The 26,318-nt window shown below is 38.4% G+C and overlaps 1 protein-coding gene across 2 annotated transcripts in view; it reads right to left on the reverse strand.

Annotated features, from left to right (window-relative positions):
- Positions 1–4,497: 4,497 nt before the first annotated feature.
- Positions 4,498–26,318, reverse strand: part of kcnq3 (potassium voltage-gated channel, KQT-like subfamily, member 3) — a 304,277-nt gene continuing 282,456 nt past the window's right edge. Inside the window, exons 10-13 of one of the 2 annotated variants that reach the window (XM_052023991.1) lie at positions 17,532–17,663; positions 11,992–12,090; positions 10,934–11,018; positions 4,498–7,656 (exon numbers count right to left, since the gene is read on the reverse strand). In XM_052023991.1, the coding sequence (XP_051879951.1) occupies positions 6,910–7,656; positions 10,934–11,018; positions 11,992–12,090; positions 17,532–17,663 (1,063 nt within the window). In that variant the 3' untranslated portion in view covers positions 4,498–6,909. The remainder of the gene's footprint in view (positions 7,657–10,933; positions 11,019–11,991; positions 12,091–17,531; positions 17,664–26,318) is intronic. The other variant, XM_052023990.1, reaches the window with a different exon arrangement.

A 26,318-nucleotide genomic window follows, 5' to 3' on the forward strand; every position in this document is an offset into this window, starting at 1 on the left:
CAAGTGGCAATGAATTTGAGCCACTGATCCCACTAATCAAAACTGTTTTTGAATTTGCAGGTTATTCCTCTCTCACTGCTCAGGTATTTGAAATCAGATCATGCATGAAGCAAGTAGCTGTGGTATGTACTGGATCTAATCACCAAAATCAGTCTGGCTTGGAAATGTGCATCGAGCTTGGCTGAGGTCTAGGATAACTTCATGACTTTAACTACTGATTATAACACATAGGTATGAAAGATGATCAAATTAATATTGTGACAGCAGCTTTTGGACAAAATTATTTAATCATTTTACAAACAGGAATCACAGCCTTTCCTGATATCAAATAAAAGCATGTATGGCCTTAAGAGTTCCTCTTATCACTGCTCTGCCTTTCCCTCCTATATATTGGGCTTCTTCTTTTCCTATTTTCAGTCCTGAAGTAGGGTCCTGACCCAAAACGTTGACCGCCTGCTTTTCTCCACAGATGCTGCCTGGCCTGCTGAGTTCCTCCAGCATCATTGTGTTTTTCAATTAATTCTTACCCAATGGATATTGAAAAATATTGGGATGTAAAACAGGAAATAGTTTAACATCTGTAGTACTGCAGGCATTCCAAAGTACCTCATAAGTTATCATCTACTTCAATCCTAGAAGCACAAAGTTAAATACAATGAACACTTTTGAATATATGCAAACACAAGATCATTGAAATGTAGAAAAATTGATTCCTGAAGTTAATTCATGAAGTTTAACTCATGATATATTTGTATTTTGAATAGCATTTGATGAAGTCTTAATTTCCCCCTGCCCTGAATCATTTGCTCATCATGTGCTGCTCCCTCACTTATCCTCGACAAGAGCCAACCAGATACAAGAACCGTTGTGGAAAATGTGATAGCTCTTCTGAAAGTGAGATTCTGGTGCCTGTGTCAGTCCATGAGCTTCTTGCAGTGTATGACCAAAAGGTGTGGAGACCACATCATTGTGTGCTGTCTCCTGCACACCTAATGATTCTAAGACAGCTGTTGACGCCAGAGGGAGAGCAGCATCCAGAGCCTGAGGGACATAAATCACAGGCTGAAGAACAGCAGGAGCAAGAAGAGCAGGAAGGCAAGGAAGGCTAACGGGGGAAGTCCCAGCAGAGTATCACCAGCCTCATCTCCCAGAACAGCTGATGAGGGAAGCATTGTCTGTGTGGGCAAAAGGGACTCTCTGATAGAGAGACCTTTTTCAGGAGGAACCTAAATTACAGACCCCATTCTAGACAGAGTGGCTTTCTCCACACTAATCTTTAACACCAACACAGCTCACCAGTAGAGAGAGCCCAGTAGTAATCACTCATATGCTCCTTTGTTGGATTATCTGCATTGATCATAACATTAATGAATGAATCCTTGATCCATTTACTGAATTAGTTTACCATGACTGTTTACAGTGGTGGGCAATTCAGACTGGTGTACTTTTGGTTAGGTAGGTGGGGGTTCTCACATTTGATGGAGACAGCAGGAGCCACCTCCTGGCAGGCTCTTCCAATGGCCCAAGCAGGTTCACAGTGCACAGAACCCTCTGTGGAGGCAAGTCAGTGCTGATGCAGGGTCTCGACATGAAACATTGACTCACACCTTTTGCCACCCACCACCCCGCGCAGCCCCCCCCACCACTGCCCAGATGCTGCTTAACCCTCTGAGTTCTTCCAAAGCTCTGTTTTATGTTCCAGCATCTGCAGTCTCTTTTGCCTTCAGAACACTCATCTCACTAATGGGAATGCTACATCCCTTTCACTAAATTTAGAGCCTTTCCCCCTCTCATCTGCAGCCTCCCTCTTCCATGACAGCCGCAGCTTATGTTGCTATTGTCTGCTTGCAATGGAAGGGAGTCTGGCCCTTTAAGGTTGGGATGTAGCAAATTATCAGAAACTGCATTCAACCGATCCTGGGATTGAACTGAGCAATTGAGTAAAACATCAGTCCCATTTTACCATGTGAATCTGATTGTAAACCACCCCAATGTTGTTTCTAATGTATTTTTGGCCATTTTCATGATCTTCAATGGGGGATCAGAGTAGGCATTAGGACCATATGGGGTGCAGGTTTCACACACCAGAAGATGGTGAAATTCAATTTCTATGCATGTGGTTTTAACTACCCAGTTTGTTGCATGTGAGAATTCTTCAGTACTGCGGGCAACTCAATATTACCCCATGACATTAATTAACTCAGCATAGGATTGCTGAGCAAATATTTGGCAAAATTAAGACTCACTTGTAAATAATCATTCTGCATGGGCTTCCGAAGTTTGTTGAAATAGCAAACAATCAATGCTTTAAAATGCGGGATTGGAAGGAAGCTCTCCAGTCTCCAGCTGTACATCAATAAACTACCTCAATATTAAATGATACATATGCTTCTAATTTACTTTCCGAATAAAACTGCAAGTTGTTGCTGTTGGGGAACAAATAATTTCTATAATGGGTAGTTAGAGTCAGCATCAATTAAACAAATTGTTTAAGACCATGATGGAACTCTAGAGGAACAGCACCTCATATTCCGCCTGGGTAGTCGACAACCCAACAGCATGAACACTGAATTCTCCAATCCACTCCCCCTCTGTCTTTTTTCTCTCTTCTCCTGATCTACCCAGTTCCTACACACATCCATGCACTCTCTCCCCCCATCCCCTGATCTACCCAGTTCCTACACACATCCATGCACTCTCTCCCCCCATCCCCTGATCTACCCAGTTCCTACACACATCCATGCACTCTCTCCCCCCATCCCCTGATCTACCCAGTTCCTACACACATCCATGCACTCTCTCCCCCCATCCCCTGATCTACCCAGTTCCTACACACATCCATGCACTCTCTCCCCCCATCCCCTGATCTACCCAGTTCCTACACACATCCATGCACTCTCTCCCCCCATCCCCTGATCTACCCAGTTCCTACACACATCCATGCACTCTCTCCCCCCATCCCCTGATCTACCCAGTTCCTACACACATCCATGTACTCTCTCCCCCCATCCCCTGATCACCCAGTTTCTTTCCTCTCCTCCACCTACTCCATTTGCCCATCATCCACACACTCCTCCCAGTGGGTCCCCTCCCCCCATCTGCCCACCCCACCTCCCTTACTTGATTCCATTCTCCACCTTCCATTCCATCATCTGCAGCCCTTTGTTGCCTCCACCTATCACCTCCCAGCCACTGTTGTTACCTCCAACCTTCCTTCCTCCATCTGTCAATCACCCCTCTTCACCTGGATCCACCTATCGCTAGCCAGCTCCAGCCACACCCCTTCCTCTCACCTCCTTATACTGGCTACCACCCCCCCCCCCCCATCTACTCTTTCAGTTCAGATGAAGGGTCTCGACCCGAAATGTCAACTGTCCCTTTCCCTCTACAGATGCTATCTGATCCGCTGAGTTCCTCCAGCAGTTTGTTTTTTGCTCCAGCTATCGCCATTTGCAGTCTCTTCTGTCTCTGTCATCATCAAAGAGTATACCTTCTGTGACAAAGGAAGTATTCAGAGTATTCTTTGGGAGGCATAGAGTTGCAGTGTTCATCATTCAGGTTTGTAGCAGTAAGGGAGCATATGTTTATATTACTTAGGGACACCAAGTGAAGCAGACATGATGTTATGATGGAAACAAGATGCTAGGATATGAGCTGATTACAGAAATGACTGCAGCAGCAATCATGGGGTTGATAAAAAGGCCCACAAAGCAATCTAACAAGCTGGCCAGACAATCAGACCAGAGTGAGGTCTGGGGTCAACAAAAGACAATCTTCTATCAGTAGCCTGAGTCAAAGGCATCAGCTGGGTGCCGACTTGTCCTGATTGGAGCAATGAGCTCGTCACAATGGCTAGCAGTTCAAAGGAATCTATTTGACTTGTTTGAGAGCCAGTTTACAGGGATTTTAGGACAAGAACCCACAAACAAGGTATGAAGCAAGAGAGCCAGGATGGGGGAGGTCTGTTGTATGAGATAAATTCAGTTGTGTTTGGCACATACAAATCCAATTAAGAGATGCAACAGCACTAATTCTGGTGAATCCATTCAGCAATTCAGTACACAAAAATTTTTTAAGGTACACACTTGAAGACTTATTGTTGTGTATAGAATTGCTGAATGGATTGAATTGAGTGAGAGGCTTTATGGGAGAACTGCACTGTAATGTGGAGGCTGGTCAAAACGTCTTTATGATCCTGTCGGGGATGTAATAGCAAACATGGGCTTACTAATGTCAGCCCAATGCACTTCAGCCAAAGTGTGGCAAGGCAGATTGAAAGTAGCCATAGCAGAGTTGAAAGCCTTGAAGCAATCCAGAAAGGGAGAATTGCAAGAGATTTTAATTCTGTTACATTTTGACAAAAAGACAGTCTGCCAAGGTTTTGGTTATCTCAGATGTCCTACAAAAAGTAAAGGCTGTTGAAACCACATTTTGATATCTATAGGTATGCATATTCACATTGCCACTTTAATTTGTTGGACTTGTTCGGAAGGTGAGGATGGAATGCATGTTACATCAGAAGAACACAGGACTGTTTAATATCCATTTATTTATAACTGTTGCTATTGTAATGAAAAGAATAGAATCACTAATCTTAAATATAGGTCTAAATAATACATACAGTAAAGAAACAACCATACATCTTCCAAAAGGTTGGGCAGTTGAGAATATAGGTTACAAGAACAATTCAAATAGGTTGATTAGAAATATAGATAACAAAACATAGAAATAGCACTGAAGGCCACTTGTTTGAAAATCATGTTTCTTTTTAATTTGAAACAGCAAAATGGTATTCACTCATTTATAATTGTCAAGAAAATGACTCCTGGGCAAGGCACAAATACCTGTCAGCTATTCTCAGTTTCAGTATATTTACCTTTAATAGTTTGAAATATTATTATAAAACACAGAGTAGAACAAAGTGTTAGTGTTACAAAAGGTATGGCAGGCCCTTTCATATTTTACTCTTAAAGAGACAACATCCCTTTCCTTTCTTTTTATGTTGGACTACTGAAAATATTGTGAAACTGAACTGTCACAAATAAAAGCTATCCTTGGCCTGTTTATCATTCAAAGGAACCACTACATCCAATCTAAAAATACATTTTTATACCATCTTTCCTTTCTAAAATGAAATCCTGAAAGATTTTGCATCTATTTCATTTGAACTGTATTAGTTTCACAAGCATTTAAGGATAATATTTTATATCCTGCTAAATACTCAACAATAAAACTGCAGTCTCCCACCTATCTGATTCAGACTTTTAGATGGGTTAGAATCATGGAATGAGCTTTTTATTTTAAAACACAGTTGTAACATATAATCCTATAAACCAACCGTGCTGTCAGAAAACACTGGGAAAATGCATCAAATGCCTGCTAAGGGAAATGGAAGTACTATTCTCTAGATGTATTGATTTTTCAAACATAATCCAAGGTAAAAGGCATAAAGGGAAAATTATTAAACATTTCCGTAACAGTGTCCAATGACAAGGGAATACATTAATTAGCATGAACTCTTTCATATTCTGGTAACTACCTTTACTTGTGCAAGTTTCCTGGAATCAGAAAGCTGAACTTAAAAAAAAAAATTCCTTTGCTGAGAAAGAAAATCGGTGGGGTAATACGGAGGTACTCTCACTGAGGGCAAAGAGACCATGAGACATGACATGTACTTGTTAACGTATTATATTGTTGATTGAACACAAATATTATTCAACTCTTTCATAACACATCCAATTTAGTTCAATCCAAAACTGAATGTTACTTATTTCAGTCTATAGCTACTTCAATTACTTTAGCACTAAATTAATAATTTCCTGTATTTTCTATTGCTTAATTCAAATAATCAAATTATTGACATATGTTGCTCTATTAATTTTTAACAATTTGTCATTGAAGATCTTGGTCTGTGTCCATGAAAGCTATAGATTCACAAAGCTCGCAGCTCTGCAGTACACAAACATGTTACAAAACTAATAAGTGATATGCTATATATTTGTTAAAATTCCAGCAATGTTATTTTATACCACTATTATACTTTTCAGTTAGTCTTACTAAACTAACAATCGGCTTCAGGTCATAGCAGATCAATTGACATCATTTAAGATATGACAAGGTAAGTGCACTTGAAGAGGTGCAAAAGATTCTGAAAACATCTTTAGGATTAAAAATAAATTCCATAACCCATACACAACGGAGACATGATGAAGTCTGAAATTTGCACCATGTATGAGGTAGCACCATAATCCCCATCAGTTGCTCCCCTAATTATTTTATTCCACCAGCCACCTAAATTGTAGCTTTGGGGACTTTTGCAATTCACAAAGGATATCATTTTGCTTGTTTTTCAAAATATGTATATGGGAGCAGATTTTTCAATTTAGTTCTGTATTTAAAATTCAGAATAGACTTCTCAATTTTTTTTGATGCTAGCAAAATGGCAGAGTTATAAAATGTAACAAAAAAGAAATGCCATGGTAAAACCCATCATGTTAGTTAGGCTAATGAAAGGAACACTGTCTCTTTGAGAGTCTATTTGCAGGTCAAAGCACTGTTAAAAACAAATGTACCTAATAACTTTCTGCATAGATTCTAACCCACATATATTGTAGGGATTAAAATTACATAATTACTATACAATAACACAGAAGAGATGTAGCTTTGTTATTAATACGGTTCAAATTGCTCATGCACTAACATGCAAATCTTTACAACTTCCAAAATTTATTTATGAAAAAAATTGCTTCTGGAATATTGAAAATGTTAACAGTTGTCTAGCATTATGCCCATGCATTTCATGCAATGTTGTCAGTGGATCATGTAACAATAAGCTCTGGATGTTTTGCATAAAGCAAGGAATGTGACTTTTTTTATAGCAACTGTACATATGTCAACCAGTAACCACTGCTAAACTGGTTTATTTGATGTAGACCATATATTGTCAGGAAGTACTTCCCCTGTAGAAGATAGAGGCGCAGAACCACATGGTGTGTAAGGATCGGTATCTGTGTCTGTTTCGCCCTCTGCTAAATAAAGTTTTGATTTTGGCCAACTTCCTCCCCCATAAAATCCAAAAGTCAAGTCATCCTTTGACTGAGAGATGCTGAAACCACTGGGAGATCGCTGCAGTTCTTCATGGTTGACTGAAAGGAGAGAGATGGGAGTATCACTGTCTCTTGTGCTTCTCCCTTGTCTCACTGTTATTCTGTCTGAGAAAGGACTTGTTAACTCTCCTCCTTGATAGCTGGGGCATACATTATCTTGCGTGTCTGTCAATGAACAGATTGGAAGAACTGTTGGTCTTTCTGTGTATGATGGAGCAGGAGGTGGAGGAAATCTTGATAAATCAGCAGCTAAAGATGTAAACTTTGTACTTCCTGTATTCTGTCTGAAGAAACCAAAAGGAGCAACAGAAGAAACTTGGACTTGATAACAATTTTGAGGCACCATGTAGGTGCAGGAATCAGAATAGTTTGAGATGACTCTTTTAATTTCAGAGTATTTGTCTTCCACTTTGTCATTAACTGGACTTTGCCTAGTGGACGGCCCTGCCCCTCTTGCTGAATAATACCCAGTTGACGCAGAATGCTGAGTATTCATCTGCTGAATGTGCATGTCCACGAGGAAGTCAATCTTCTTCTCCATTCCTTCTACCTGCGATGGATCAAAGAAAATGCAAACAATTTAATAACTTACTAAAAGAGGACGAGGAGTGTTTCCTTGTGACAAATAGTTTTGAAAATTCTTCCTGAATTTTATTTTTCATTAAGGCTACTTTCAAAAAGGTAGAGACTTGACTGACCATCTTATCTTAGGCAATGTACAAATTAATGTTGTCATTTGCAATTTATGTAACATATAATCAGCCAGTAAAATTATTGATTTTCTCATCATTTGTCAGTGCAAACCCAGCAAGATGACCAAGACTGCTTCAATCCAATACAGTGATAAAACTATACGCATGATATAAAGCAAGAATGCTTGCAATGAAATCAAATTAACAGCCTCACTTGGCAAAGGTATCCTTCCAAAATATGCAGCATCATTCTGTGAATTTCCTTGAAAAACCCAAAATATATAAAATAATTTGCAGGAATGCTTAGTATTTTGCAAATGTTTAAGACCATTCCATGCCAGCTGGCAGTAGTCCTCTGGGAGGGAATGGAAGCAGCAGGTACTGTGAGAAGCAAGGACAGGGTAATATTATGACAATTAGAGTCTGATTTGGGTCCTCCTTATTTCTCACATTTCTTCCTTTTCTCCACCTCAGTATTGTTTATTCATGGAATCATATTGATGAGCAACACAGAAAGAAGGGATCAGTACAACTTCTAGTTGCCAGCTTTTCCACAGTAATGACACAGAAGGAGTGAAATATAGGCTCATTTGATTGATCCCTGGAATGGGGAGATCATCCTATGGGGTCAAATTGAGTTGACTAGGCCCAAATCTATTTGGAATATAGAATTATTAAGAGGTTTTCCAGGATAGGTACTGGGAGAGTGCTAACCTCTCCAGGAAGGCTAGAACCAGGAATATAAAATAAACTGCTGGATGAACTCAGCAGGTCGAGTAGCATCTATGGAGGCAAAGGGATGGTTGATATTTTGGGTCAACCTTGCATCATTACTGAGAGTGTCGACGGAAGATAGCCAGTATGTAGAAGTAAGAGGGAGAGGTGAGATAGAGGCTGGTGGGTGATAGGTGGAACTGGAGGAGGAGGAACCTGTCTCCATAGAACCAAGAATCTCGGTTTGAGAATAAGGACCGGCCATTTAAGATGGTGGAATTTCTTAACTCAAAGCAGAGTGAATTTTTGGTGCCTTTCCCCAGAAGATGCTCAGTCATTGAATATATTCAAGGCAGAAGTTGATGAAAAATCTAAAGAATATTTAAGGAATAGTTCAGGAAACTGCTGTTCAAGTTATCTTATTGTATGGCAGGCAGAACAGGCTTCAAGGGCCAAGTAGCCTACTCCAGCCTACCCCCTGAGATCAAAATCTTGAACCTAACTCAGGAAAATGTCAAAAGTATAATGTACTGCTCTAAGTATTGCATAGAATTTAACCCTGAGGAAAAGTAATTCATGTCAGCTTCAAATCATAAATAGCATTCTTTGATAAAATTCAATCGAGAAATTCAAAGACTTCACACATTTTCCCTGAACCACTATGTAAGTAATTATACACAACGGGGCAGTTCGAGAGCAGGAAGGGCTGCAGTCGAGTTTTAAATAGGGTTGAGATTATTATACTCACTGATTTTTTGGTTTACATTCGGAGGAGAATGTAAACCAAAAATGTAAAGTGGAAGAAGAAATAAAGGGGTAGCACAGAAAAGTAAAATGTTAAAGGCAATAGTTATAAAAACTGATAAAAGAGGGATTACAACAAATAAAACTGTTCAGTGAACAGGTGGATTTGAGAAATACGTAAGTAAATCCATTAAGCACTCTTTATAAGTTGGGCAGCTAGAACCACTAATTATTATGGGGAGTTTTGTTTAAGAATGTTGTTTAGATGAGGGCATGACTAGGGCATAATATATTAAGGGGAAACAGAGCAAAAATAAAGTTGAACTTAAAAATGACATGGGGTGGGAGTTATTGCAAATCCTAATTACATTTAGGAATTTATTGCCTGATGATGAAACAATGGAAATAGATCGCAGGAAGAGATTTGTAAAAGAAAATAAGGTGTGGGCCATAAAAATGGGTGGCATTCATTATTCAAAACTGAAACAGAAAATGGAAATAATCAGCACATCAGGAAACATCTGTGGGAAAGAAAATGGAGACGAGATCTCAGGACCGAAAAAAGTTACTGGTTAAGCAAGTTTTAAGAGGTAGAGAAAATTAGAGGTAAAACAAGTTTTAAGAGGCAGAGAGAAAATGGGGATGGGGCAGGGAGAAGAAAATGGAAGGTCAGTGAAAGGCCAGAGGGTTGGAAGGATCAGATGCCAAAAAAGGATAATAATGTAATGTGAAAAAATAGTGGTAATAGAACAAGTAAAGAAACAAAGGTTTGGCCTGGAGGAGACATAAATGGGAGAAGCAGGACGATCATCTAAAATTATCAAAGGAAAATACAGTATCTGCTGGAAATCTGAAATTAAAATGATGGACATGCTAATTATCTGTGATTGTTGAACTAAATGTTGAGTCAGGAAGACCGTATTGTGCTTGGCCAGAAGGTAAAGTGCTGTTCCCCCAGTTTACATTGAGCTTCTTTGGAACAAAAAATTGAGGCTAAGGTCAGAGAAGTCAGAGTGGGGGAATTAACTTATTAAGTGACTGGAAGTCACTCTTATGGGACTCAGTGAAGGTGTTCACCAAAGCAGTTACTGAATGTTTTTGGCTCCCCCAGCCAGGAGGAGACTGCATGATGAATAACAAACAGCATATTCCCAAATGGGTACTGGAGTATTGGTGGCTGGTTACATTCTCGTTTCATTGACTTTGTATTAAGTAATAAATAAATATTTTAAAGTATGAAAAGAACTGCAAAATAGAGAGAATAGGTCATTCAGGCCCTGATGCCTGCTCCAAGATCATGGCAGATTTTCTAGTTCAGCACCACTTTTTGCACTAACTCCATTTACCTTGATTCCCATAATATCTGAAAATCTATCAATCTCTGCCTTGAAAATACCCAGCATATGAATTTTCACAGACCTGAAGAATCGTGAATTCCAAAGATTCACTACCTTCCAGTGAAGATTTTTTTTCTCATCTCAGTCCTGAAAAAAATGATCCTTGTTGCTGAATGGCCTTGGTCAATGCCTTTAATTTCTAAATTCCACTTTGCTGTTCTTGGTGCTACAAAGGCACGTGGCAAAGACCTTCAGTCTGAAAGGGAAAACCTCAATGCCCTTCAAAACAATTCATAGCTGCATTGTCATTGGTTAGTGACTAATAATTTGAAGCATTTACCTGTCTTTCAACCTTGACAAATCTTCCCATCATACTTTGGTCTTCAGCCTCTGGATCAGAAGCTTTAGCTACATCAGGGTCAATTCTAATGGATAATATTTTAAGCAGATCTAAATTAACAGGAGTTTTGAATGATTTCAGATGCATAAAGCAAACAGTAGATAATATTCCATTATGAATCTATAATATTTAAAATAGTTAACCATATTTCTTTCTGCTTCGTTTGTCTCTTGTGTGACTCCTTGATACAGTTAAAAATCTTGCTTTATTTAAAAAAATAATAACATGTACACTCTTCCACTTAAGGGTTGATGATGCTGAATCTATGTACTTGTTGTACCAAGATGATGTCAAGAAAGAATAACAGGACCTCATTTCAAATAGTTAGGATCTGGAATTAGTTGCTGAAATGTTAATTGATGAGACTAGGTAGTTTTCCTTGTTACAGATGTTCTGCATAACTTAATCCATAATCCATTTTAGGGTTTAAAAATCCTAAACTCCTCTGGCATATTGCCATTTCCAACATGTTCCTATATGAGGAATAAAATGGAAATGCCACTATGCCCAGATATGCTGGAAATGGACAGCCAAATAGGAGCATCTAGGATAATCTTGAAACAAGGGTAACTAAAAATATTCAAGTATCGTCCACTTACAAGGTGGCCGTTGGGCTTGTCCAATGAACTATCTAGGAGTGGATGTAGCCTGTAAGTGTCCATCACCAAAAAAATACTGCTGCTGAACCAAAATCACATTGCCACTGTCACCACCCACCGCAAATTCCCTTTCTTCCCCTATTTAGCCCAATGCATACCTGTGATGTCAATGAATTTCAACCCTCTTTTTAATCACAAGAAAATAATACTAAAATGTATAATTGCATGTTGGTAATGTGGTCCTATAGAATAGCCAGAATAGTGATTCTGATTAATCTTCAATAGGCAATGCAATCTATAGGATAATGGATCATCTGGAGCTATTACATTAAGCAAAAGCATAAACTTTAATATTTGATTAACGTATTTAGTATAATTTATTTAATTTAAGTTTCTTACTTGGGTGACTGTTGAAAAGGATATACAAAACCTCCTTTTAGGCTTGTTTTTTTCTGCTTTGGAGTTGATGGAGGTGCAGGTGCAAGAATCATATCAATCCTGTAAAAAAAAAGCATGACACACAACCAACAAACTAAGTTTTGTGGTCAGAATGATTCTGAACATTTAACGTATTCTCAGTGCAATGAGTGAAATAATGCAGTCAGAAGATTCCAAACTAAAACCATGCAGATGCTGGAAATCTGAAATAAAACAAAGGATGGCGGAAGTACTCGTCAGGTCAGGCAGCATCTGTGGAGAGAGAAACAGTATTAATATTATAAGCCAGTGATGTGTCAGGTCTGAAACCTGACTTATTTCCAGTAGTTGGTGTTCTTACAGTAGATTATATCAGCTTATTCATTTAAGAGCTGTTTCAAAGTTCATCCCTGAAAGGTTTATGTTTGTATCGGTGGTGATGCCTGACAGAAAACTCTCTGTAGCTCTTCCTTGTCTCACCCCCAAAATAAATCAAAATTTAAAATTATAATCAGTTTTGCCTTTGAATATAGCCATTCAGTTGTGGGTATTAGATTAATAAAAAGATGCAATGTGTCTGTAAGTGTCTTCATTAATTGCCTAATATATACTGGAGAAAATAATGTCACAACATGCCATATCAGTTACATTCTTTTCCCCTCTGCCTGAAAATATCTGCCATGGATTTTGCTGGAAATGTTAACTGTTAACGGTACAGTGTGATCAAGAAGCAACTTGGACCCTGGTGAACTACAGGACCACTGGGGAATCTCCTTAACCAATTAGACATAAGCAAAGAGAAAGGAATCGAGAAAACGACAGAGAACTAAATACATCTTTTCTGGAACAAGCAGGCAGTTTCTCTCTTTATCCTTGTAGTGAATGATGTCTTTCTTTGCATGTGCTTGTGTCCTCTATAGTTTATAAGCATCATTGCCATCAGACACAGAAAGATGTGCAGTATATCAGGTAGGAAATTAAATACCAGTTCATAGTTTGTGAGGTTTAGCAGCCAAACATAAGCAGAGGGTGGGGTCACCTAATATATTTATGTACCTGATATTATGAAAGGTGAGGGTGTATGTGTGATTAAGGAGGGCTCAAAGAACTAAAGATCCAAGTGAAATGTTAACCCCACTGCTGACAGGGAGCTCAGTCACTCATCACACCAGAAGCTAATATCTGTACCACAAGAGGAAAGGAAGGAGAAGCCTCCACCATAGAGAAACAAAGGACAGCAGATGCTGGAATCTAGATGAAAAACATGATGATGCTGAAGGAACTCAGCATCTGTGGGGAAAAGCAGGCAGTCAACGTTTTGGGTCAGGACCCTTCTTCGGGAATGAAGTTAGGAAAAGGGGAAGCCGAATATATAGGAGGGAAAAGCAGAGCAGTGATAGGTTGGCAGAAGAAGGGAGGCAGGGTGGGCACAGGGAGGTGATGGGTAGATGCAGGTAAGAGATAGTGATTGGCGGGGCAGGGGAGAGCAGATCCACCGGGGAATGGGTAAAAGGTCAGAAGAGAGAGGAAAAAAAAGTCTAGGAAAGGGAAGAAGAGAAGAAGCATGGTGGTGGTGGGGGGGGGGGGGCTTCTGTGGGGAAGGGAATGGGGATTACCTAAAGTGGGAGAATTCCACCTAAAGTGGGAGAAGACTCCACCATGTTGCTCATGAGGGCAAGGCTGCAAATGGACTATTTAACATTGCTATTCAAAGCTGCTCAATTTAAAGAATTACATATAAATTAATCTCACTATTTTTTTGCCTTGGACTCTGGCTGTTGCTGTTGACAGTACTCAGCATTTGTAAGTGCTGAATTACAGCGATACACTGATCTGCCTTGTAAACCTAGCTATTAATTGTTGCTCAACCACGAGCTAGCCACAGCTACTTCTAGACATAAACAATGAAAATGCTGGAAATACTCAGCAGGTTGGGCAACATCGATTTCCAGCATTTTTTTTTAAATTCGTATTTCTACCATCCACTCTCTATGAGGCATCAATTGGCTAACCATAGAACCATAGAACAATACGGCACAATACAGGCCCTTCGGCCCACCATGTTGTGCCACCCTTCAAACCACACCTATGACTATCTAACCCCTTCCTCCCACATATCCCTCTAACTTAAATTCCTCCATATGCTTATCTAACAATCTCTTGAACTTGTCCAATGTATCAGCCTCCACCACCACCCCAGGCAGCGCATTCCATGCACCAACCACTCTCTGGGTGAAAAACCTCCCTCTGACATCACCCTTGAACTTCCCACCCAATACTTTAAAGCCATGTCCTCTTGTTTTGAGCATTGGCGCCCTGGGAAAGAGGCGCTGGCTGTCCACTCTATCTATTCCTGTCAATATCTTGTATACCTCTATCATGTCTCCCCTCATCCTCCTTCTCTCCGATGAGAACAGCCCTAGCTCCTTTAATCTCTCCCCATAATCCATACTCTCCAATCCAGGCAGCATCCTGGTAAATCTCCTCTGCACCCTTTCCAATGCCTCCACATCCTTCCTATAATGAGGCAACCAGAACTGGACACAGTACTCCAAGTGTGGCCTAACCAGAGTTTTGCAAAGCTGCATTGTCACTTCGCGGCTCTTAAACTCGATCCCCCGACTTATGAAAGCTAACATCCCATAAGCTTTCTTAACTACCCTATCCACCTGCGAGGCAACTTTCAGATATGAACCCCCAGATCCCTCTGCTCCTCTACACTGTCCAGAATCCTGCCATTTACCTTGTACTCTGCCTTGGAGTTTGTCCTTCCAAAGTGTACCACCTCACACTTCTCTGGAGTGTACAGTAGATTGGGAAATCACATTTAAAACTGTGACAGTAAACTGCTTTACAGCGAATAAAGGTGGATAAATCCCCCGGGCCTGATGAGATATTTCCTTGGACCTTGAGAGAGACTAGGGTGAGAGAGAAATTGCAAGGGCCCTGGCAGATATATTTAAAACGTCCTTAGCCACGGGTGTAGTGCTGGAGGACTGGAGGGTAGCTCATGTTGTTCTGTTGTTTAAAAAAGGCTCTAAAAGTAAACCAGGTAATTACAGGCCGGTGAGCCTGACATCAGTAGTAGGTAAATTATTGGAAGGTGTTCTGAGGGATCGGATATTCAAGTATTTGGACAGCCAAGGGCTGATTAAGGATAGTCAGCATGGCTTTGTGTGTGGTAGATTGTGTTTAATGAATCTTGTAGAGTTTTTTGAGGAGGTTACCAAGAAAGTAGATGAAGGAAAGGTTGTGGATGTTGTCTATATGGACTTTAGTAAGGCCTTTGACAAGGTCCCACATGGGAGGTTAGTTCAGAAGGTTCAGTCACTAGGTATCCATGGAAAGCTTGTAAACTGGATTCAAAATTGGCTGTGTGGGAGAAGACAGAGAGTGGTAGTGGATGATTGTTTCTCAGACTGGAGGCTAGTGGTGTGCCTCAGGGATCTGTGCTGGGGCCATTGTTGTTTGTTGTCTATATCAATGATCTAGATGATAATGTGATAAATTGGATCAGCAAGTTTGCTGATGACACTAAGATTGGAGGCGTAGTGGACAGCGAGGAAGGCTTTCAAAGCTTGCAGAGGGATCTGAACCAACTGGACGAATGGGCCAGAAAATGGCAGATGGAATTTAATGCAAACAAGTGTGAGGTGTTGCATTTTGGAAGGACAAATCAAAGTAGGACATATACAGTAAATGGCAGGGCACTGAGGAGTGCGGAGGAAAAAAGGGATCTGGGAGTTCAGATACATAATTCCCTGAAAGTGGCGTCACAGGTAGACAGGGTTGCAAAGAAAGCTTTTGGCATCCTAGCATTCATAAACCAAAGTACTGAGTATAGGAGTTGGGATGTTATGGTGAGGTTGTATAAGTTATTGGTGAGACCAAATTTGGAGTACTGTGTGCAGTTCTGGTCTATAGGAAGGATATCAGTAAGATTGAAAGAATGCAGAGGAGATTTACTAGAATGTTGCTGGGTCTGCAGGAGTTGAGTTACAGGGTAAGTGAACAGGTCAGGACTTTACTCCTTGGAGCATAGAAGAATGAAGGGAGATTTGATAGAGGTTTACAAACTAATGAGGGGCATAGACAGAGTTAATGCGAGTAGGCTCTTTCCACCAAGATTAGGAGAGATAAGTACGAGAGGACATGGCCTTAGGGTGAAAGGGGAAAGGTTTAGGGGGAACATTAGAGGGAACTTCTTCACTCAGAGAGTGGTGGGAGTATGGAACGGGCTGCCATCTGATGTAGTAAATGCGGGCTCACTCTTAAGTTTTAAGAATAAATTGGATAGATACATGGACGGGAGAGGTCTGGAGGGTTATGGACTGGTGCAGGTAAGTGGGACTAGCAGAATAAGGTTTCAGCACAGACTAGAAGGGTCGAATGGCCTGTTTTCTGTGCTGTAGTGTTCTATAGTTCTACGGTTCTAAGCAATGGCTAACACTTAAAGAATTAACATCATTTACAAGGAACATGCTCTTTAAGGCACAGAAACCTTGCATGAAAAGTGGTTCAACCATGGCTATAAAAAAGTTAATCAGATCAAAGGAACAGGCTTATAATGTTGTTAAAAAGAATATTAAACCTGAAAATTGGGAAAAATTCAGATCAACAAAGAAGAACAAAGGCATTGATAAGGAAACATTGAGTTTCTGCATCTGTGCAATGTCTGTATATTCGTATGAAACAGAAAATAGAAAATGAGAGTAATCTAATAAGAAACATAACAACAGAAGATATATAAGAAGGGGAAAAATAAGCAAAAGTTAATGTGGGTCCCTTACAAACTAGGACAGGACAAATTATAGCAGAAAAATTATATAAATATTTTGTGACTGTCTTGACAGAGGACACAGAAAATCTCCCAGAAAATGGTGGGGAACAATGGGTCTAGAATGAATGAGGAATTGAAAGAAATTAGCATCAGTCAAACAATAGCACTGGAGAAATCAGTGGGACTGAAAGCTAATAAATTCACAAAACCTGATGACCTGACCCTAAAGTTTTGAAGGAGGCAGCAACGGAGGTGGTGGATTCACTGATTGTCATCTTCAAATATTCCTAAGATTCTGGAACTATTCCCAAAGATTGGAAGATAGCAAATAACTCCACAATGAAAGAAAGGGGAAAATATAGAAGAAATGGGAAACTATAGACCTATTAGCCTGACACAAATAGTAGGTACATGGAAGGTAATGGTAAAAGGACACTTGGAAAAAAATAATAAAATTGGATTTATGAAAGGAAAATTATGTTTGACTAATCCAGATTTTTTGAGGCTACAACTAGCAGGGAACCAGTGAATGTGGTATATTTGGACTCAAAAATTCCTCAGCTTGGTATTATGTGCACAACATCAGTACAATAACTGCAGCAATGTTGTAAGAATGGACAATAAATATTGTCTCTCTAGGGTTACTGACATCCCCCCATTCTTTTTCATAAACAAATGATTAAATCATGACATTTAAAGATGTGCCATTTTTCAGTTTTATGTTTTGTTCTTCACTATTTACCTGGACTGTAGATATTTTATTCTTGAAAGCATATCCAAATGTCCTGCTGAGTATTGTTCAATAACATCCTTCACATCATAAGGTCGTAAAGTCTCCTTGAATTTTTTCTTGTTGAGGAAAAATTTCATGATACTGCAGAGATAAACAAGATTAGTTTATTTCTCTTTCACTGGTTGGAGTGCCAACTGTAAAACTGTAAAATATTTCCTGCTGTCACTTATGTCAGAAACATATTCTGTGTAGATTTTTCAATAAATTTTCAGTCAATCATTTTCTGGTATTCAGTTCTGTAAATCAGAATGTGCAATTCCATTGTGCTACGAAAGAAGCAGCATTAATCTTACCCAACATGTTTATTGTCATTTGGTTGTGTATAATATTCCAATACTTAAAAGACCTAGCAAACCTTATACACATTTGTCATTTTAACACCAATAGTAGGGGATAGAAAAGTTTGTATCAGAAAAGATCAGCTGCCAATCACTAAACTTGACAAATTGTTCTAACCTTGCTCTCCTTGGCATCCCTTCCTCCTTTTATTTTAGCAGTTCACTCTTATGGTTGATGTTCTACTTAATTCTCCTTTCATTTCCCCTAATCTTCACAGTTACATTTTTACGTTCTCTACTCTCTTTACTGTGTTCAGATTACGCATCCTCATATCTTCTGCATGAGAACTCTGCCTCTATTTCTCCTTGAAACCCAGACCTGATATCGCTTAATTGCTAATTTTGATATGTCTGATCCTTTATCCTCTTCTAACTTGTATATTTTATGTTATGGCTTTTTATCTAGATTTCTTAAAAACCTTCCAAAGTATCCTCTTTCCTGTAATTAATGTACTGAAAACACAATGAATCCAGCTACTCTAACATTGGCAGAATAATTCTCTCTTTACAGTATTTTTATTAAATCCATGAAAAAAATACAGAGTCTATGCATCAAAAAAGAGTAAAAATACTACTGAATACATTGTGTTAAATCATACTTAGGATCACAATACTCTAAATTAATAATCACATGTAATAGTTAGTTAATAAAGGAAAAATTAGAATATTTTATTATAAAAAAGTCTACTCCCACTACCAAAAACCGAAGCTGTTTGATAAAAAAAAGGAAAAACCTTGAAACGTAACAACGTCAGCCGATGTCTGTATTTTAGTCACCAAATCAAAGATTTTTAAAATAATTCAAAAAAGGTCCCCACAGGGTTTGAAAGTCTAAATTAGATTCAAAAACTGAACAATGGATCTTCTCTAGATTCAGGCATGACATAACATCCCGTAACCATTGAGCATGAGTAGGCGGAGTAACTTCCTTCCATTTAAGCAACACAGCTCTCCTGGCTGTAAGAGAAATAAAAGCCAGAATGTGTAAATCAGAAGCCTTCAAAGTTATATCTTTTCCTCCAACGATCCCAAATAATGCAGTCAAAGGATTAAGTTTAAAATTTATTTTGAAAAGTACAGAAAAAGTTTGATAGACCTCTGTCCAATATTTTTTAAGACTCTGACACGTCCAGAACATATGAATTAAAGAAGCCACTCCGTTATTGCATTTGTCACAGTAAGGAGATATATCGGAATAAAAACGGGATAGTTTATCTTTAGACAAGTGAGCTCTATGGACCACTTTAAACTGAAGGAGAGAATGATGGGTGCATAATGATGAAGTATTAACCAATTTAAAAATCTCATTCCAAGTTTCCTCAGAAATTGACATCTGCAAATCTTGTTCCCAAGCGTTTTTAATTTTATCTAGTGGCACCTTACTCATTCCTAGTAACCTGTCATAAATATTAGATTATTGACCCATTGTGAAAAGGTTTCAAATTAAAGATTACATCTAATAAATTTTTATCAGGACTCATAGAAAAAGAATGTAATTGAGATCGAAGAAAATCTCTAATTTGTAAATATCGGAAAAAATGAGTTTTTGGTAAATTATACTTGGTAGACAATTGTTCAGATGATGTAAGGTTTCCTCCAACAAACAGATCCTGAAAACAAGTAATACCTAATGTGTCCCACTCTTTAAAAACTACATCAATCATAGAAGGTTTAAAAAAATAATCAGAAAAAATGGGACTGGACAAAGAAAAACTCAATAAACCAAAATATTTTCTAAATTGTAACCAAATCCTCAAAGCACGTTTAACTACTAAATTATCTGTTAGTTTGTCTAATGATATAGGAAGTGAAGAACCAAGCAGAGAAATAATAGAAAAATTTTTAACAGAGTTAGCTTCCAAAGAAACCTATACTGGACAAGCCTCTTGATTAATGTAATGTAACCAAAACATAAGATTTCGTATATTGACTGCCCAGTAATAAAACCTAAAGTTAGGTAAGGCTAGACCTCCGTTCTTTTTAACCTTCTGAAGGTGAACTTTATTTAGTCTAGGATGTTTATTATTCCATATGTAGGAAGATATAATTGAATCAAGAGAGACAAAGAAAGACTTAGGAATAAAAACTGGTAAAGCCTGAAAGAGATACATGAATGTAGGTAAAATTTTCATTTTAATAGCATTAATTCGGCCAATCAATGATATAGAAAGGGGTGACCAACTTGATAAAACCCTTTTCACATAATGCAGTAAGGTGAAAAAATTTTCTTTAAATAAATGTTTATAATTTTTAGTAATTGACACCTCCAGATAGGTAAAATGATTTCTTACAATTTTAAAAGGAATGTTAATATCAAATGGTACCAAGTTATTCAGAGGAAAAAGTTCACTCTTGTGTAAGTTCAATTGTGTATCCTGCAAAATGACTAAAGTGAGAAAGTAAAGAAAGCATAGCAGGTAATGAGGCTTCAACATTAGATATAAAAAGTAATAAATCATCAGCATATAATGAAACGTTATGGTTAATACCTCTTCTGGAGATACCAACGATATATCTAGATTCTCAGAGAGAAATAGCCAAAGGTTCTAAAGCCAAATCAAAGAGCAAAGAGCTCAAAGGACATCCCTGTCTGGTTCCATGTTAAAGTTTAAAAGATTTAGAATTTTGAAAATTAGTAAGAACTCGAGCAGAAGGGGATAAATAAAGTAATTTAATCCATTGGATAAAATCAGGCCCAAAATTAAATTTCTCTAAAGTTTGAAATAAGTAATTCCATTCAATCTGATCAAAGGCCTTCTCAGCATCTACAGATATCACACATTCTGATATTTCCTTAGAGGGAGAATAGATAATATTCAATAAATGACTAATATTAAAATCAGAAGATTGATTTTTAATAAAACCAGTCTGATCATCGGATATAATTGAAGGTAAAATATTTTCCAATCAATGAGCTAGAACTTTAGATAAAATTTTAACATCCACATTAAGTAACGAAATTGGTCTGTATGAAGCACATTCCATTGGGTTCTTATTTTTCTTAAGAATGAGTGAAATAGAGGCTTCATAAAAAGACTGTGGTAATCTACCCAGTTTAAAAGGATCTGAAAAAATAGCACATGAATGAGGTATAAGCAAAGAGGAAAAGGCCTTATAGAATTCTCCAGGAAATCCATCAGGACCCGGAGTCTTTCCAGAATGTAAAGATTGCACAACCTCGGCAATTTCCTCATATGTAATAGATTGTTGCAACTGTTTTCGGTTTTCAGTAGAAGGTATAGGAACGTTTAATTGGTCAAAGAAATTATTCATTACAGCATTATCTTTAGGAAAATTAGAACTGTAAAGTTTAAAATAGAATTCTCTAAAAGTATCATTTATTTCTAAAAGATTAGTTGTCCTCTCACCATTGGCTTTCGAAATTTCTTTAATTTGCCGTCTAGCTCTGGAGATTTTTAATTGGTTAGCCAGTAATTTACCTGTTTTATCTCCATGAATATAAAATTGACTTTTATCTTTTAAAAGTTGACTTTCGATTGGATATGTTAAAAGAAGATCATATTTAGTTTTAATTTCAACTCGCCTTTTATATAAAGCCAGATCTGGATCCAAAGCATATTTTTGATCTAATAGTTTCAACTGATTAAGTAGACCGGCTCTTTCTCTGTTAGCTTTTTTTCCTAATGCTTGCCATATAAGAAATAATTTGACCTCTAATAAAGGCTTTAAAAGCATCCCAAACGATAAGACTAGAAATCTCATCCGACGAATTCTCTTTTAAAAAAAGAGTAATTTGTTTCTCCATAAATTTTGAAAAGTTTTTATCAGATAACAAGGTTAGGTTAAAACACCAAAATCTGTTTGTCTGAGGGAGCCCAGAGAGATTTAAAGATAGAAGCACGGGAGCACGATCTGAAAGAGCAATCTCTTTATCGTCACAGGATTGAACTGATGGAATCATTTGATTATCAATAAAAAAAAGTAGTCAATCCTGGAATATGTATGGTGAATATGAGAGAAAAAAGAATATTCCTATCTTCTGGGTGCAAAAAATGCCAGGCGTCAATGATACCAGTTTTCATTAAAAACGATTGAAGAAATAAAGCTATTATTTATTTTCCCTGATACTATAACAATATGACCATTAGTATCAGTTATTACCTTATGTTGATCAAATGAAACTGTCATCTATAAGAATTGAAACCCCTCTAGATTTAGCTTGAAAAGAGGAATGAAATTGGAGCCCATTCCATCGATTAAAAAAATGTGAAATATCACAGTTGCAAATGTAAGTTTCTTGTAAAAAGATAATAGAGGCTTTGAGTTCTTTAAATATAGGCAAAAATCTTATTTCGCTTCGAAGGATTTAAGTCTTTCACATTAAAACTAAGTAAATTAATAACTGGATCCATTATAATATTATTTAAATGTAGGTAAAAAGAGAATGATGAACAAACCATTGGAATGTACCATCAAAAAGTACTACAGTAGAGTTCCAGATAAGGTAACTAAGCAACAGATTTGGATGACAGCCCAAAACAGCTTCCCAGGAAACCGCCCCCCCACCCCAGCACCCTAAGAGAACAAGCCAGCTAAGAAGCAGCTGGTGCCTACCTAAAGACAGTTTAAATCCAATTATCTCTGCTCAATAACTTCAAGGTTAGTAAAATTCCAACCCAGTCATCACAAAAAGATAAACAAAAAAACCACAGTTACAAATGTAAAAAACAAGTGTTCTTAGTTCAGCACAACTGTTACATATTGCTTTTTTCGTATTTCAAAATGTATTGGAAAAAACGATTAAAAAAAGATTTAAAAAATCAAAAAACATAAGCATCCCAAGTATTAGTAAGTGATAACTAGAAAAAAAACAAAAAAAAATAGAAAACAGAAAATGTTCATAGCGAGGAATATGAAATCATTCAGTGGGAGTTTCCAGAAAAATCTGGGCTTCTTCGGACGATCAAAACCATTCTTGCGAGCCATTCTTCAGTATAATTCTGAGTCTTGCAGGGAAACGAAGAGACGGCTTGTACCCTTTCTGATACAGATCCAACATGACCTTTTTAAATTTAACCCGTTCCTTCATAACCTCAGGTGAGTAATCTTCAACGATTCTGATCTGACAATCTTGATAGTTAATCATTCCTCTATGACATGCTTCACGAATCAGAAGCTCCTCAGTTTGAAAGTCATGGAGAGAGATGATGATTGATCTGGGTTTGACTTGCGTAGGAAGTTTAAAAAAAGATATTCTGTGTGCTTGATCAATCTTAGGCAAAGATTCTAGAATACCAGGGAATAACTGAGTCAAAAACTTTGCAAAGGATTCCGTAGGTTGATTACCTTCAGTCTTTTCTGGTAATCCTAGAATTCGGAGATTGCATCTTCTGCTCCTGTTAACTAAGTCAGTAATCTTCATCTTTAATCTTTCATTATCTTTGGCTTGTTTTTTTACGAAGGTTCTGTAAGTCATCAATTTTCCTATCCAAAACCGAAAGAAAGGCCTCATTCACTTTAATTCGTCCTTCATGATCTTCCAGGATTTTTTGAATAGAGTCGAACTTGGCATTAAGCTGTTGAAGCTGGCAGAATAATTAAAGCTCTTTCTAAACTGCAGAGGGAATACTTCTGTTCTCATATTCATGCCAAAAGAAGGACAGCTTTTGGAGTCCGATTTTTCCCATGGAATGATCAACACAATTATACTCTTCTTTGGTTGAACTTCACCATGTAATTCAAGACATAATGAATCAAAAAGTGATGTGATTTTCTTTTTCTACATAAAAGTTGCTCTGTTCAAAATATATTGTGTTTCAGTAACTTTGAAAGTAAAAGTAACATCTGCTTTTAAGCTTTTAGCTTTGTCCTTATTTTGTCAGTAATTTAATATGAGAGCCAAGTGGTGTTGTATGCTCAGTGTATCAGTTGAAGCTCACAAGTAAATAGCTCACACAATTTAATCCTTCATGCACAAGAATCCACAGAGCTACCATTTTTTTCAGATTGGCAGAACCAGCTTTGAGAATTCCAACCACATTATGAAGATTTGGTAAGTGCAAGAGGTAGCATCATCCTACTCTGTAACTAATTCCTCCTGTGAACTCAAAACTATAGGAATCTTCTAAAATCCAAAGGTTGCAAAACCTAAATTCTGCTGCTTCATTTGCCATTTCTTCATCCTTTTTTCAACCATGCTGGTACCTTGCAACCACAGTCCTGGACCTTCACCTTGCCTTCTTATTTATTTTTAAAAAGGAGAAAGCATGTAATTTTATACTTCCAGTGTGGATTCTATGCTTAAAACACAGAAGCAACAGCTCTCTATACTGTGAATCTTTCAAGCATTGCCCCATGCTGAGTGTGGGAACTCAGAAGTTACCTTAATGACTGAGTTCCAAACCACACTGTATACTATTCTTTCTCAAAATAACAGGAGTTTAGCTAAAGCTGGTCACTTAGCATTTCACTGAATATTACCTGGGGCCTCTTACTCTGTTGGGATGGTATTACTGCTAATAATCAGCACTTTTATTATTTGCTGTTGGAATGTGGTCAGTTACTGTGTCTCCCCAGCTGAGCAAGGTTCAACAGAGTTAGCATTACATGATAGGGTTCCTCAAAGAATTGCCATGCTCACTATTTCATCAAGGATAACTCTGGCTAATTAAATAGCTAAACAAGTTCTTCTGCCTTCAATGTTTTAAGAAAATGCCTGTCACTCCAGTAACTGTTTCCATAAAAAATAGGCATACCTACTCTTGAAATATCCAGAACTGTTCTGATGAGCCTTTGAGCAATAAGAGTGAAGAGCTGGATGAAAGGGGACAAGGGGACAGAGGTGGTGGGGGAGGTCGCTGGTTGTTGTAATTTATTAATTCTTTGTAGTGAAAAGAGAAATGACAACCTCAACTGAGGAACCAAAGAAGACAGACCTGAAGAGCAATGAACTGGGAGCATCTGTCTCATGTGGACTGGGTGGAGACAATTTCCATGTGAGGGGCCCACTCAGACATGATCCAGGGTGTATTCATTGGTTCTTCAGAAACTGTGTTCAATACATGTAGGCTGCAAGGTGTTGGTACAGATATTAGTATCTCAATGAAGGGCAACAATGAAACTGTTTCCCTAACTCCCCATCAATATCTTCACAGTAGGCAGCATTTGATATCAAACTGCAACCCTTACTGCAGCAGACATTAAATAGTAGTTCTGGGTGTTGGTCATCAATATCCATATGCAATGACTGCATCAAGCAGCACCAACTTTATACCTTTTGGCAAAACCATCTTCTACTCCAGAATCTTTCTGGATGGGAAAGAATAACCCCTGCCAACAATCACCTACGTTAGGAAATTAACCCAAAGTACTTTGTAAAAACTGATCAGTTAAATATGATAAGGTGTTGAAGGAGGAGCTTGGTCAGGGGTGCTTGGGGCAGGGAGTGATATTGTGAGGTTCAGGGATGGCAATGGTGGAGCGAAAGTTGAAGGAATGCAGAGAGCTGGGTGGGTTGGTATTGGTATTGGTTTATTATTGTCACTTGTACCGAGGTACAGTGAAAAACTTGTCTTGCATACCGTTTGTACAGATCATGTCATTACACAGTGCAGATACATTGAGTTAGTACAGAGTGCATTGAGGTAGTACAGGTAAAAAAACAATAACAGAGTACAGAGTAGTGTGTCACAGCGACAGGGAAGTGCATTGCAGGTAGACAATAAGATGCAAGGTTACAACAAGGTAGATTGTGAGGTCAAGAGACCATCTCAGCGTATAAGGGAACCATTCAATAGTCTTATCACCGTGGGATAGAAGCTGTCCTTGAGCCTGGTGGTATGTGCCCTCAGGTTCCTGTATCGTCTGCCTGATGGGAGAGGAGAGAAGAGAGAATGACCCGGGTGGGCGGGGTCTTTGATTGTGCTGGCTGCTTCACCAAGGCAGCGAGAGGTAAAGACAGGGTCCAAGGAGGGGAGGCTGGATTCCGTGACGCGCTGGGCTGTGTCCACAACTCTCTGCAGTTTCTTGCGGTCCTGGGCAGAGCAGTTGCCATACCAAGCTGTGATACATCCAGATAGGATGCTTTCTATGGTGCATCGATAAAAGTTGGTTGTAGGTTAAGGCAAATTTATGGAGATAGAGGAGGAGGGAAGCCTGTAAGAACTTTGACACAAGAATGAGGATTTTGATAGGAGGTATGTGAGCCATCCAAAAGCATAGACGCTGTAGGTAAAGCAATGTGCTGTGCCAGCTGAGATGTATATAGCAGGAGTTTTTGATGATCTAACTTTTAACAGATAGCTGAGGCAGGTGAGAAAACCAGTAAAATAGTCACTTCCTGAACAGAATGACGTATGGCAGCTTTAGCAACATGGATCGAAGCAGGGTGGAGAGGGCAATGTCATGGTGGTGGGAATCTAGAATAGGAACTGCAAAC

This window comes from Pristis pectinata, chromosome 9 (assembly GCF_009764475.1).
Source record: "Pristis pectinata isolate sPriPec2 chromosome 9, sPriPec2.1.pri, whole genome shotgun sequence".
Taxonomy (NCBI): Eukaryota; Metazoa; Chordata; class Chondrichthyes; order Rhinopristiformes; family Pristidae; genus Pristis; species Pristis pectinata.